At 56.1% G+C, this 13,151-nt stretch overlaps 4 protein-coding genes across 4 annotated transcripts; 1 reads left to right on the top strand and 3 right to left on the bottom strand.

Moving 5' to 3' along the window:
• Positions 1-1,543: 1,543 nt before the first annotated feature.
• CGCS363_v001257 (ABC transporter FUM19) lies at positions 1,544-6,014 on the bottom strand (the record flags this gene model as incomplete). The annotated part of the gene is made up of 3 exons (XM_036633106.1): positions 1,544-2,738; positions 2,790-5,491; positions 5,559-6,014. 3 exons carry the CDS (start codon positions 6,012-6,014, stop codon positions 1,544-1,546), a joined length of 4,353 nt encoding a protein of 1,450 aa, XP_036501435.1.
• A 2,280-nt stretch (positions 6,015-8,294) lies between these two features.
• On the top strand, positions 8,295-8,631 carry CGCS363_v001258 (uncharacterized protein; the record flags this gene model as incomplete). Its single annotated transcript, XM_036633107.1, has 2 exons — positions 8,295-8,475; positions 8,540-8,631. The coding sequence occupies 2 exons, from the start codon at positions 8,295-8,297 to the stop codon at positions 8,629-8,631; spliced, it is 273 nt and encodes a 90-aa protein (XP_036501430.1).
• Positions 8,632-9,141: 510 nt separating this feature from the next.
• Positions 9,142-10,740, bottom strand: ftmP450-2 (Fumitremorgin C synthase; the record flags this gene model as incomplete). The annotated part of the gene is made up of 1 exon (XM_036633108.1): positions 9,142-10,740. One exon carries the CDS (start codon positions 10,738-10,740, stop codon positions 9,142-9,144), a length of 1,599 nt encoding a protein of 532 aa, XP_036501431.1.
• A 471-nt stretch (positions 10,741-11,211) lies between these two features.
• On the bottom strand, positions 11,212-12,649 carry CGCS363_v001260 (Secondary metabolism regulator LAE1; the record flags this gene model as incomplete). The annotated part of the gene is made up of 9 exons (XM_036633109.1): positions 11,212-11,239; positions 11,289-11,708; positions 11,757-11,894; positions 11,941-11,978; positions 12,025-12,243; positions 12,289-12,311; positions 12,364-12,449; positions 12,492-12,526; positions 12,572-12,649. The coding sequence occupies 9 exons, from the start codon at positions 12,647-12,649 to the stop codon at positions 11,212-11,214; spliced, it is 1,065 nt and encodes a 354-aa protein (XP_036502455.1).
• Positions 12,650-13,151: the final 502 nt, after the last annotated feature.

A 13,151-nucleotide genomic window follows, 5' to 3' on the forward strand; every position in this document is an offset into this window, starting at 1 on the left:
CCTAGTGACATACCACCCATTCCAGCTCAGCCGTGCGCTTCATTCCAAGTGGCCAATCTGCAATGGCCACCTTATCCTGGCCGGGTATGCTGTCCGACCAGCTAACCAAGACGACGGATGCCCTCCCGGGAACGCCTTCCCATCGTCCGGTCTGAGGGTTCAGGAAAAGCAAAACCTCGTTCCCAACCAGAGATAGAAAGAAAGGAGAAATTGCTCGAGATGGCAGGTTGTTGCGGATAACGGACGGACGACGTTAGGATGTGTGTCCTGCCCGGCTGCCGATCCGTGCAACCAAGAACGGCGCGCCGGTCGGTTCAGTCTCCCCCTCGCGTAAATTGCGCACCCTTTCGACGATCCCTTTCCCATTCCTCTGTCCCAAACGTTCCGTGACGTTTAAGGGGGATTTGCCAGTGATCGTCCGCACCCGAAGCGAAAGGAACGCGAGTGTTGGTGTGTTGGTGTGTTGGTGCGTTGGTGTGTGTGTGTGTGAGTGTGTGAGACGGCCTGTCTTCCCCGCGGAAACGGTTCGAGAGCAAGCTTCCGCGCTTGCGCTCCCCAGCTATTCGCAGCCAGCCAGCCCGTTTGCCCAACACCACCATGAACATGATCTCCCAAACCCCTGGCCGAGCGACAAGCCCGCCGGCCGTCTGACATCGGTTGCACGGTCGCACCGGGGCCTGGCAGACCCCTTTTTTCACTTCCCGTCAGTTTGGTGTACTGCACATCATTGGAATGCCATGACGTTACCGGGAGCCGCTCTTCTTCCGCTCTGGGCAGGTTGACACGGGATCGCTCGATGAATCGAGATTAAACCATGGACTTTTGCGACTTTGCAAGAGTCAGGTCCTTTGCGATGTTCGTCCCTTTGGCTGGAGTGATTGACTTTTCCCCTCAGATTGACAGTTTAGATGATGATGATAGGAGACTCCGAGGCCTTATCAGTGCAGGCATGACGTCGATGCTGTGCCATCGAGGCCGGGGATTCCTGAGTTTGTTTCCGCCAAGGCAGGATGGCCCCCAAGATGGAAGCGAGAAGGTTTCGACGCAGGCAACTGTCGGTCAGAGCTTTGCGTGTGTTGAAGCGGAAGGAGCATTAGCAGCTCTGTCCCTTTCCACGGGAAGAAGCAAGTGCGGGAGGGCGGTCAGAGGCAAGAGCTCCCGTGCCGACTGAGGCACTCCCGTCGCGGCCCACGTGCTTTCCGTACCTAGAAGTTTCCAGAGTCGAGAGAGGAGGAAGGAGTGTCCGTTCAAACTGGAAATAGAGAAGGTGCTCTTGGTAGCTGCTGCTGAGATGGACATCTGAAGGATGGCCACTGATGACTTGTCAATGTTCAGCGAGCCATGGCAATGGCTATGAGCATTAATCTCACTTCAAAATAGCAATATGGCGACGAAGGTCTGGACAAATTGTAAATAGTCTCATCAACAATACAGCCGGCTCACACCGGCCTCTCCAAGTCATTGAGTTGAGGGTATCACCGCCGCTCACTCCGAGAAGCCAAGGTCAACATTACAATCCATATCCTACGTTCCAACACGTTCATCACTCCTCGGATGTCCTACTAGCGTTCCAAAGCTCCCTAAATACACCGCCCTCCTTATCCTTCAACACACCTGGCTCGCCCTTCTCTACCACGCGCCCCTTGTCCATGACCACGATGGTATCGCAATCCATTACAGTGTCCAGCCGGTGAGACACCATGATGACGGTGTACCCCTTGAACTCGCGTTGGATGACATTGTGCATCTCCACCTCGGTGGCCTTGTCGACGCTTGACGAGACTTCGTCGAGAAGGAGGATGCCACCCTCGGCACCGTTGCGCCCCCTGACACGGCGGCGGAGAACGGCCCGCGCAAGGCAGAAGAGCTGCTTCTGACCCGCGCTGAGAGCATCTGAGGGAAGGTCGGCAGACAGGCCACCGCGATCCTCGATTGCTGCGGAAAGCCCAACTTGTTCGAGAACGCTCCTGCATTCTGCTTCATCCGCCTCACCGAACGGGTCAAGGTTGTCCTGGATGGTCGAGCCGTCAGGAAGGAAGATGGGGTCTTGGGAGACAGCGATGATGCGGCGGCGGAGGACGTCTCTGTCTATTTTGCTAGCCGGCAGGGAATCGATGGTGATGTCGCCGTCGGAGTCTGGAAGAGGGTTGAGGAGGCGGAGGAGCAGGAGCACCAGAGAGGATTTCCCACTTCCCGTGCGTCCGCAGACGGCTACCGTCTCGCCGGCGTTGATGGTAAGATCGAGATCACGGATGGCGAGTTCATCCATAGACTTGGGGTCCTCGGGGTTGCCGTACGAAGCTGAGATGCCCTTGATTTCGACCGCGCCCTTCTGAGGCCAGCTTTCCTCGGGTATAGTGTCTTCTTCCGGCCCAGTCTCGGGCTTGACTGTCTCATGGAAAGTCTTGATGCGTGCTACGGCCCCGATACTGGTTTCTACCGAAGTAAACGAGGACGCGAGCATGGTGAGCGTGTCACTCAGCCGCATGATAGTCACGAGAGTTGCTCCTGTGTATCCGGAGTCCGCTCGCAGCTGCGTCGACAGAGTGACAACAAGAATCGCGATGGCGGCAACAATGAGCCTCAAAACGAGCGCCAGCCAACGCTGGATGAGGGCAAGCTGATACGCTGGCCTTTGGCTGGTGTCGAGTAGACGGTTGTTGACCGAGATGTCGGTGGGTATGAAGCCCAATGCTCGCACGGTGGCCAGGCCCTTGAGAGTGTCGATGAAGTGAGAGCTGGATTGATGGTTAGCTGAGGTGAGTGAGTTCAAGAGACATGTGACTTACTAGAGAGGACCCTTTGCCTCGAGATCCAATAGCCGCAGCTGCCTCGACGTCCGCAGGTAGAACCTCTGCACCGCGACTACGACCCCGATGAGGAACGGGTAGGTGATAACCAGCCAGGGTGATGTGGTTGCAATGATGAACAGCATCCCGATCGCAGTGAACAGCCCAAAAGAAAAGTTGATGAACGCCATGGGAAGCTCTCCGTCAATCAGGTTGATGTCTTGAGCAAAAAGCCCAGTGATGGTGCCGGCGTCAGTCACTGTCAGGTACCTCAAAGGCGCGCCGATGAGGGTCCGCAGGCTCTGTTGGTGAAGCTTGGCCCCTGACTGGTAGATCATGATTCTCAAGCAGATGAATATGACCATGATCAAGGAGACGAGACACAGCACTTCGAGGAGGGCGTATATGCCCAAGTAGTATGCTTTCCCATGCTTCGGATCCGGTGACACAATGTCCTCAGACCAGATCTTGAGCCAGATGTTGGGAAAGGCCTGGTTGAAGCCGTAGGCGGTGCACCAGAAGAAGTATCCAGCAAGTACCAGCGGCGACATGGTGCCGAACCAGTGTCCGTAGACCGACGTGTCCCCCACCTGGCGCGCCTTGTCCGCCTCCTTCTCCAAGACGGACTCGGCAGTCTTTGTCTTTGTCAGAGCGATAGGCTCAGGTTCATCTTCGTCGTCGTCGTCGGCACCCCTGGAAGCAGCCTTTTCCTCCGAAACCTTGAGGCTCTCAATGTATTTTCCGTTGTTTTTCAAGTCGGCGAAAGAGCCTTGTTCGACCACGGTGCAGTCTGTACCGAGGGCTATGATGTGGTTTGCTGAAGGAAGGTGCCGGACCGAGTGAGTGCAGAGCACTGCTGTGACCCCTCTGCGGCGAACGATGCCATCAGGACCAAACACGCGGCGGAAAACATGCTCCTCTGTGGTGGCATCGAGGCCGCTCAGAATGTCGTCGAGGATGAGAATCTCGGTCTCCAGGTAGAGGGCGCGCGCGAGGGCAACTCGTTGTCTTTGGCCTCCGCTCAGTGTGACGCCGTTGCTGCCAATCTTGGTGCGGTCACCTTTGGGCAACGTTGCTAGGTCTGCGGACAACATGGTGGCGTCGATGACTTGTTTGTAGCGCTCCGGGTCCAGGGCAGAGTGCCCAATGATGTTGGCCTTGACCGTGTCGTTGTAGAGGAAAGGGGACTGGTCGCAGTAGCCCACGTTGCGGCAGCTGACTCCAAAAGCGACTTCACCGGAATTGTATGGTGTCTCGCCTAGAAAGGCCTTCAACAAAGTCGACTTTCCAGAGGCAATAGGTCCCACAATGATGGTGAGAGAAGAGGCGGGAATCTTGATGTCGATCTTCTCCAAGACGTTCTTTCCCTGTTCCCAGCCAAAGGAGCCTTGCGTGACTGTAATCGCGGTGGCCTTAGAGTCCGCCGGAACATTCCCATTCTGCTTAGCTGGGGGCATCGATTCAGGGGTCTTGCGGAAATCCACTCGCGCTTCCTTGTTCAGATATGCTTGGATACGGCCCAAACAGGCGAATGCTCCAGTCATCATCGGGAACGTTTGCAGCAGCAGTCCCAAGGGGCCAGCGATGAGCATCAAGTAAGCGATGGACGTAAAGATGCGAGTAACATCCAGAGTCGACGAGGTCGTCGCAAATGCCACCGTCGGCCCGAGTAGGGTTGGCGTGAAAGAAGCAGCGACAGCGCAGATGATCATGGAGCGCCACCGGCCGCCATCATGAAGATCCTGGAGCCGCAGTTTGAGAATCAACTTCTCCACCGGGCCAGTCATGGCAGAAATCTTTAGCGCCTTCATACTCGAGATGGACTTGGACGTCACGCCCACCCGCTTCTGTATAGCCTTCATCCACACTGCCTGACGAGACGCTGACACGCCGGCAATGACTGCGGCGATTGCGAAGCAGATGATGACAAGAATGATGGGTGACACAAAGGCAGCACCGATCTGGCGCTCGAGTAGCCAGCATGCGATTGCAATCTCGATGGGATTCGCCCAGTATTCGTGGAAATGCTGGATGCCGCCCTTGAAGCGCTCCACGTCGGCGTTCATGAGCGTCAAGGCCGCAGAGTCGTCTGCGGCGGACAGCTTCAGGACTGTCGTCTTGCGGTACACAGCAGACGCTAGCACTCCCCTGACCATGAAGAGAGACCGTTCGTGCAGGTAAAAGTGCAGCGCCTGACAGGCTGCCATGCCGACGTAGATGAAGAACGCCGCGCCGATGAATGCGTAACCCTTGTTCAGCGACGAAGAGTCTGCAGGCTCTACTAGATAGCTCAGGAGACCTTGAATCAAAAGGGGCTGTCCAAACATGAATCCGATTCGAAGGGCCCGAGGGACGACCGGCAGGATCAAGGGGATCGCGAGGGTACGAAACAAGCTTCTGGCGAGGGGGTGCGACTTGCCGACGTTGTTGTTTCTCGCATAGTGAGGCTCAAACTTTGCGTGCAGGACCTCGGCCGTCATAGCATCGTCGAGGAGGTAGAGGTCGCTGATTGTGAGAATTTTACGGTATCCCTTGATGAAGAGGCCGTTCAACCAGAAGAACGAAGCCAACTTGATGATGCCGCCATACGCTTCGGGACCCTGCGGTTTCTGGTCGACGTACCATGCCAGGGGCTTTTGGTGAGACTCCACGACCAAAATTGCAGCCTTCAAGACAAGTGATGCGAGGGAGGTGTAGGCTTGCTGACGGCCGGCATCAGACCCTGCCGAAAGCCACAGCGTTCGTGAAAGCGGAACATCGAGAACGAACGTCACCAGAAGGAAGATGCTGAGCAGAGTTGATGGCCGGGGAGAACGGGCATGCTCCAAAAACGACAACGGCATCATCGCAAGACCGACAGCGAATACCATCGCATCCGATGCGACTGACGTAGTCGTTGTCCATGACGTGCTGCGGCTGGTCAAAACCAGTTGATGAAGCCGAAGTCCCGCGTATGCGGCGATGAAGAACTGGTTGGTGGTCAGACAAGGCGCAGAAATGAAGGTGAGCAGCACTTGCGATTTTCAGCCACTGGAACTTGGGACCAGCTGCAACTCTGGGCCTGCGGAGAAGCACGAATAAGCGCGGCAGGGCAGCAACAATGAAGACGGCCGCAGGGACGATTGTCAGGATCACCTGCTCGAACTTGATTGTCAGGTCGAAGTCATCACGACAACCGTGGACGACGGGACCGAATGTGTCGTCATTGGTGCAGGAAGACTTCATCGCGGCGTGACGAGGAAGGAGAGGTCGCGTATGGCAGCCTGGGCCGATACTCTGTTCGGTGAAGCTGGACAAAATTCAATCGTTGAGGAGCATTCGGCGCTGTAGTACGAACTGAGGCCAATCTGAAAACAGGAGTGAGCGAGATCAGACGCGCGTGACTGGACAGCACCAGGACTACTCGCGTAAACATAAGTAGCGAGTCGTGCGGCGCAGCAGCGACTGAGAGTGAAGCTGTAATCGTCAGCCAGCAGTAGATTGTAAAGGGACTTTGGTTTATTTGGTTAGATCAGTCTAGCGTATCAGTGTCCGGGGGGGTGTTCCTGTTGTCCCGATGGGGAAGGCGGCTATGGATCCATCCCTGCGCGGTGCCGCGATCCCGTTTGGTGCCTGAGACATGGAGTTGGTAGTTAGTGCTCACCGAGCAGTAGGCTGATGCGACACAGCTATGATAGGCTCATGGCGGCGTCCATCTGGAGGCATCGCGTGCCCTAAAATGGCTGCAGCAATTGGCGCTGTTATTCGCAACTCTGGATGGCTTCTGTGAAGGTGTATCACTTGGAAAGCCCATGTCGGTAGCAACGAAAAGTGTCATCGGTGTGCCTCATGCAGAACTCGTCGGCAAGACCCACGTCGGCTTGCCAATGCGCCAGAAAGAAGCCGTTTCTGTGCATGTCGACATCCGATGAGATGCTCCATCCGACAATAAGCCCCGCAGTGTCGGCACATACCTACCCCACAGAAGCTTCGGCGCCGAGACCCACATCGCCGTTCTGCTCCGGGCTGTGCGTCCCGGGCATTGCCCGCTGTGCGTCCGATCCGCGCTGTCGAAGTCCGGAGCCCACTCACCTAGATGGAGCGCGCCAGGACCCTCGAGAAGTGCACAACGTCCAGTCCGAAAAGTCCCGACGACCCAAACCCCAGTTCTCCGTATTGCTCCGCCCTTGACAGTTATTGAATCAGACCAGCATGTCATTGCCAGCAACCCCAGGATGCTGTGGGGGCGGGATCGACGTGAGGACATTCGTACGGCAGCGCGCCCATGGGCGAGATTCCCGACCCCAGGCCGTTTCATTCCATTCCCGTCGGGGCGTTTCAAGAATGAGCCTTTGGTTGCATTGGCTGCCAGGGCGATCGCTGACTCGCTGGACCACACACAAGATGCGGAGCAACTGCAGCGCCCAAGACGTCTAGGCAAGGGTCGAGCCCCCTTTTGTGCTATTTTGACGATCAACTCTCACGATTGGAACCTATTTTTCGAGCGTGGGGGTTCATCGAGAGACAACTCATCGAATGCCAACCCCATGGGCCGTCCGGGAGAGCGACCTTCGTCTAAATAAAGGCACCTCACCTCCCCTTCTCCGTCTGAGACGCGGACAAAGTCCCGCTCACAACGAGAAGCCAAGAGATAATTGAAACGTTCATCGCCAAGAATGCGGCGAGACCGCAGCCTGAAAGCTTTTTTTTTTTTGTTCTCCTTCATCGCCAGACGGATAGTCCCCCAATTGCCGCCGCGATGGCCCCCCTAAGAAACCGATAATACCCAAAACCCGCCAAGCTGCTGCCAAGTCCTCGGGCCACCAGCCGATTGCACCGCCCGACGTCCGAGGCCGAGCCTCAACGCAGACCTCCAAAATAGACAAGACGATTCTGGGTATATTCATAGCAAAGGGGTTGGAGGCATGATGGGTAAGGGGCAAAGATGAACCGTACGAGGTTATCGAGCAGAGAGGTCAGGCAATTTCTCTGGGAGGCTATCAAATCAACTTACAGAGAATTCGTGAGAAGAGCCAGGGGCTAGACGCATTCCTATGGCTCTTTGATGCAGCAATGTGGCCCGCAGCTGGCCTAAGCACTGAGCGTAGAGTATCGTCCCAATCACGTCCTAAAGGCAATTTGTACAGGCCTCACCAGGACATCCAGAACCCATAGAAACGCTTGGCAAGCGGGAACACAAGTTGCATTGAAACCCCTGGGCCTGGCCTATCTTGAAGCCGCACTTTACAATTGCCCAAGATGCTAGGAGGCTGGGCTTTCGCATGCCAATGTTGACTGGTCAAGAGCCAAGCAATGAAGTTCCCATAAATATCACACACTTCAATTTCATGGACTTGTCCGACAAGCAGGCCAAAGTATATAATCAACACAGACGCTCAGCTTCAAACTCATCTTATCCATCATCAACCACCACCATCATCAAGCTTAGTCTTCATCCGAACAGCCTTCAGCCAAAACTGTCAACCTCACCTTCTTCACACACCACCACCACACACATCAGTCAATATGCGCGGCATCTTCATCACAGTTCTCGCCCTCGTCGCGGCCTCCGCCGCCCAGTTCACCGGCCCTTGCACAGACAGCAACTGCGGTGTCTCTGGCGAAAACTGCGAAGCCGAGGGCCGCCAGTGCTTCCCCTTTCCCAATGTCAACCCCGCGCTCCGCGAAGGCTGCGTCTGTGGTTCTGGTTAGGGTACATCCGACGCTGGAGTTTCAAAAGTGTAAGTGATGTCTGATCATTCGGTCTCCAGCCTGTCATCTCATCATCCCTCCCAGGTTTTCCGGCCGCCATAAGAATACATGCATCCTGAAAACACGGGTTCAGGACTCGGGCTGGCTTTGATTTGGATTTGGCAGGGCGAAGCGTTTCTTTGAGCATCATCTATTTAGCGTACAAGATACTTAGCACAGACTAAGAATGGATAGCCGGCGTTGTTCGGCGCCAGACTGTTTTCAAATCAAGTCCCGTCCCAGGCCTCATTCCAAACGGCTTCAAACTCTCGAGAGACGTTCTTCCACTGAATGCTCGCGATTCACGCAAACGAAAGTTCCCACGATCGACGAGTCATTTGATGCTCGTGCCGAATCTTGGCTTTCTCCAGCGGACATCATGCCGAGCCTGGACCAGGTCAACACGGCTTTGAGCTTGTCTCACGGGCTTCAGTGAGGCCAGACCCGGCGAGAAGATGCGGAGAAGTGACGATGTGAGATGCGATGACACGAGCCAAGACACTCACTTACCAGGACTGCCTTGATGAGTCGAGAATGGCTTGAACATCCCAGCGGCATTCGTGAACCACCATCAATTCACGTCAATTGACTCCGATGGCAAGAGGCATCTGCTTCAATTGACCTAGGAAGTCTCAACATCCACCCAAGGTCCCATGAGCTTGCTCAGGTCCGTCTCCGAGACATCCCACTCTCTCTGAATGACCTCCTGAACCCACTTGCCTCGAGGTTTCAGACTAAATTTGAACTCTGAGGGCGCCGTCATGAATCCCGCGACCTCCATAGCCATCGAATCAACCTGGCCAACGGGTGCAACCTCAAAGGCCCACAGCAGACTCGCAACAATCATGAAGGTGTTGTCGAGAGCCACCCTCTTCCCCAAGCAGCTTCGTCTTCCATGCCCAAAACCCGCCAACGGGAGGTCCGTACGAAGCTTTCCCTCTTCGTCTAGCCACCTCTCTGGAACGAATGAGTCCAGATCACCGAGTGATTCGTCAAAGACCTTGTCGTCGCGGCCAATGGCCCAGGCATTAGCAAACAGAGTCGCTCCCTTGACGATGGGCGTGCCAAAAATCTCGTCTTCCCGATCCGCTCTCCTGGGGATGCTGCCCGGCGCGATTGGCCTCCAACGCACCACTTCCGAAACTATTGCATCAATGTACATCAGATTCGATCGGTCTGCGAACCGCGGCAAGCGGTCCCTACCAACAAATTGGTCCAAGACAGCGTGTGCCTTTGCCACAAAGCCCGGGTTGGCATGCGCAGCGACCAGAAGCCACAGCGTCTGTCTCGGGCTCGTCTCCATCCCGCCCGAAATACTGGTCGCCAGCGTGAAGGCGAGGTCCAGATCCGGCACAGCCTCAGTATCAGGATTCTTGGCGGCGATAGCGCGTGCCTGCTTCGTGGCGTTCCAGCCAGGCTCGTTCACTGCGATTTCTACAAGACGAAGGTAGAGATCTCGTTGCTCAATGAAGAGCTTGTTCGCAGCACGATGCCAAGGGGAGATGATCGCGGGGATATGCCTCAGGGGCGGGATAAAGTCGACGAGACTGGGGTTGGCGGCAACGTAGGTTACTTTGTGCTGAACGTGGAGGATCTCCGTGAAGAGAGGATCGCTGTGAGCTGGCACCCGTATGCCGTAGTGCAGTCCGAGGATGACGCTGGCCTGGGTCCGCTCCAGCAGCGGGTAGAGCTCCGTGCTGCTCATCACCGTCCGTCCGCTTTCTTGCACAGCATTGACAGCATCTCTGAGCAGCTGCCTCGACTCCAGCTCCATGAGTGGCTGGACCCTCGGCGCAGCCACGGCTCCAAGGCTCGGCGACAGCATGCGGTGATGTAACTTCAAGTGTGCGTCGTAGTCATGCATCAACGTCATCCTCGACTTGCCTGGCGCCGAATCGGTAATCATCTCCATGCTCACAGAGCTCGGCCGGTTGCTATAGAGGGCACTGCGCTTGCCGAACAGCTCCGTCGCCGCCTCGGCTGTGTTGAGCACCACGAACGGCATGATGCCAAAGAGCTTCGGCGTCCCGACCGGTCCCTGGGCTCTGGTCCATGCATCCCAGTTCAGCATTGGCCTCTCTATCGGTGAATTGTGGAGGTCACCGATGATGGGCAACTTGAGAGGCTTCGGTGGTCTGTCATTTTTGGCCCTCGATGTGAGAAACAGACCCGTCAGCAGAGCGACAGCGACCAGAACGGCCAGAGTCGAGTCCACAGCCATGGCTTGGTATACGTGAGGCGCAACGAGCAGAGTTATTGGCACATCATGAGGGACGGATCAAACGCGGATGGAGCAGCTGCGATTATTAATAGTGACCGCATCGTTCGAGTGATGGTGACGGTTGCTGTACGCCTATGGAGATACCAGCTTGGGCTCTCGATACTACCCTGCGTTGGTGGTAAGCACGGGGTATGCGCCGAGTGAATTACCCAGAATAGGTGAGACGGGCGCAACCAGCCGGGGCTGCTGCATGGTTGGCTGCGGTGAGTGGGTTGATGCATCGGACGAACTGCCAGGACGTGTCGGTGCCCCGCCCCGGAAGCGACGCCGGGTGGGGCCGGTATGCTAGGACGGCGGCCCGCACTGGCGCTGTTAGTGCCGATCAGTCCCGCTAGCATCGGCATTCAAATGGGACCGGACAAATGATTGCAGACCAGTTGTATCATTACCATTACTACAAAACCATCGCGCCTACGCTTTCTGGCCGTATACCACATGGCTGCGAACTTCAGTTGCTACTCACGAGGCCGATGGGGGACATCACTTACAAGTTGCCATAGGAGTGGAAGGTGCCAGCTTTCAGTTCTGCGCGCACCTTGGCCAGCATGACGAGCACCTTCGCCTCGGGCCATTGGAGCACGCCGCAAAAGACGCGCAGGGTAAACGCTTCAAGCCCATCTAGCAGCTGGATGAGGTTGCACATGCCAATGTCTTTGTAATAGGCGTCCTTGGGCCAGGGGCCAATCGGCCACTTGTGCACGAAATGGCGGACGTTTACGAATCCGGCATCCCTGACCCATTGCTCGAGTTTAGGCCCTGGGCGAGATTCCCGTCCTATACTCACGGTCGCGTCGATGAACTGGTTGTTCCATTGCCAGGTGTGGTGTTCTTCCTTATAAGAGCCGTCGTCGGACTTGAACAGGAAGTCATAGTCTTGAAATTCGGCCCATCCTCCGGGGTTCAAGTTGCTGCCACTTGTTAGCGAAAAGTCTTGCTGCAAGAGGAGAGCAACTCACTCATAAACATTTCCCACCAGCTTGGGCCAATCGCCGATTGATCCAGCCAAGTACCGACTGAAAATGAAGTCAAACTTGGAAGGGTGCAGCCATGGGCTTTCGACGTCGTCAATCTCGAATTTAACATTCGGCGGGGTCCTGTCAGTGTCAGTGAGCCGCTCAACAAGCGGTGTGATGTGCGCACCACTCTGGCTGAATCGCACTCAAGTCGTTGCCGATGACCTGCTGGCTTTAGCAGAGAACTGTTGCTAGAGGGAAAGAACGGCACCTCTGCATGATCGAACTCATCGCCCATCTCAATCGCCCCTGTATAGCTGCCATTAGCACGACTCCAGACCTGCGCAAAGGAGACCTCACAAATCCCTGTGCCGGTCCCAATGTCGAGAATCCTGTGGACCTTCTCCTTCTGTAGCGGGGCCAGGTAGAGCTCCTCATCGAGAGTCTTTCGAATCAACGCGTGGGTAAAGTCAAGGCGGTCGCTCTCATCCTTCAAAGCTGTCAGGTTTGGCTCGAACCGGTGGCATCGTCATACCTCATCGTTGGGGGCAAAGTAAGCTGATGGCCGCTGTCAGCTGCGGCAAGCAATCCAACGAGCCGATATACTTACATCCCGGTCGATAAGCGTGGTATCGTCGTCCATGCTCCTCAGGATAATTGAGGACGCTCGAGGTCAACGTTGCCGTGTACGACGATCTCCCTCGTCAGCACGTTTCGCGAACACGGCAGGGCACTCACATGCGTTCGTCAATGGTTGAGTCGGCGTCTGCATTCTGGTGCAAGTCAGCATGGTACGCCTGAGGACTTGCACGGCCTACATCTTGGTCAACCTCGAGCGGTCGCTCCCCTTCAGCAGAGCCTGGGGACGCGCGAGGGTCATCCGTGTCTTCGCACATCCTGAACCTCAAGCAACAAGGTCAAAGCCGGGCTTCACCGATGCTGCAAGAGAAGCTTCGGCGGGGAAACTCGAAAGGCGAGCGACGACAGACTTTGTACGGCGTCGGCCGCCTTGCTCAGCCTGTCGGCCTTTCATCGAGGGCTGGGCGACCCATTTCTTGACGCAGGTCAGATGCAGAATCAGAGAGGCATTCCTTTTTCTCAGATTCACGCGCCCACCAAGTGATGTGACGTCCGGGGTCGGGAGCTAATCAACGGCTGCAACAGCGGGGCGGCCGGGCAGGCCCCGACGCTTTGATGCATCGAGGCCAATCGCGACTGCCCGCTTCCTTCCCCGGCCTGCAGGCAGAGTTCCGAGGGCGACATGGATGCATGAACCAGCTCAGCAATAAGCATTTCGCATTGCCGGGAGGGGAAAGGAGTACGTGTTCTGACCCTTTCTGTCAGATGGAGATGTGATAACATCTTCAGTCACATCAATTGGTATAAGATCTGATGACC

This window comes from Colletotrichum siamense, assembly GCF_013390195.1.
Source record: "Colletotrichum siamense strain Cg363 chromosome Unknown KSG_Cg363_contig01, whole genome shotgun sequence".
Classification (NCBI taxonomy): Eukaryota; Fungi; Ascomycota; class Sordariomycetes; order Glomerellales; family Glomerellaceae; genus Colletotrichum; species Colletotrichum siamense.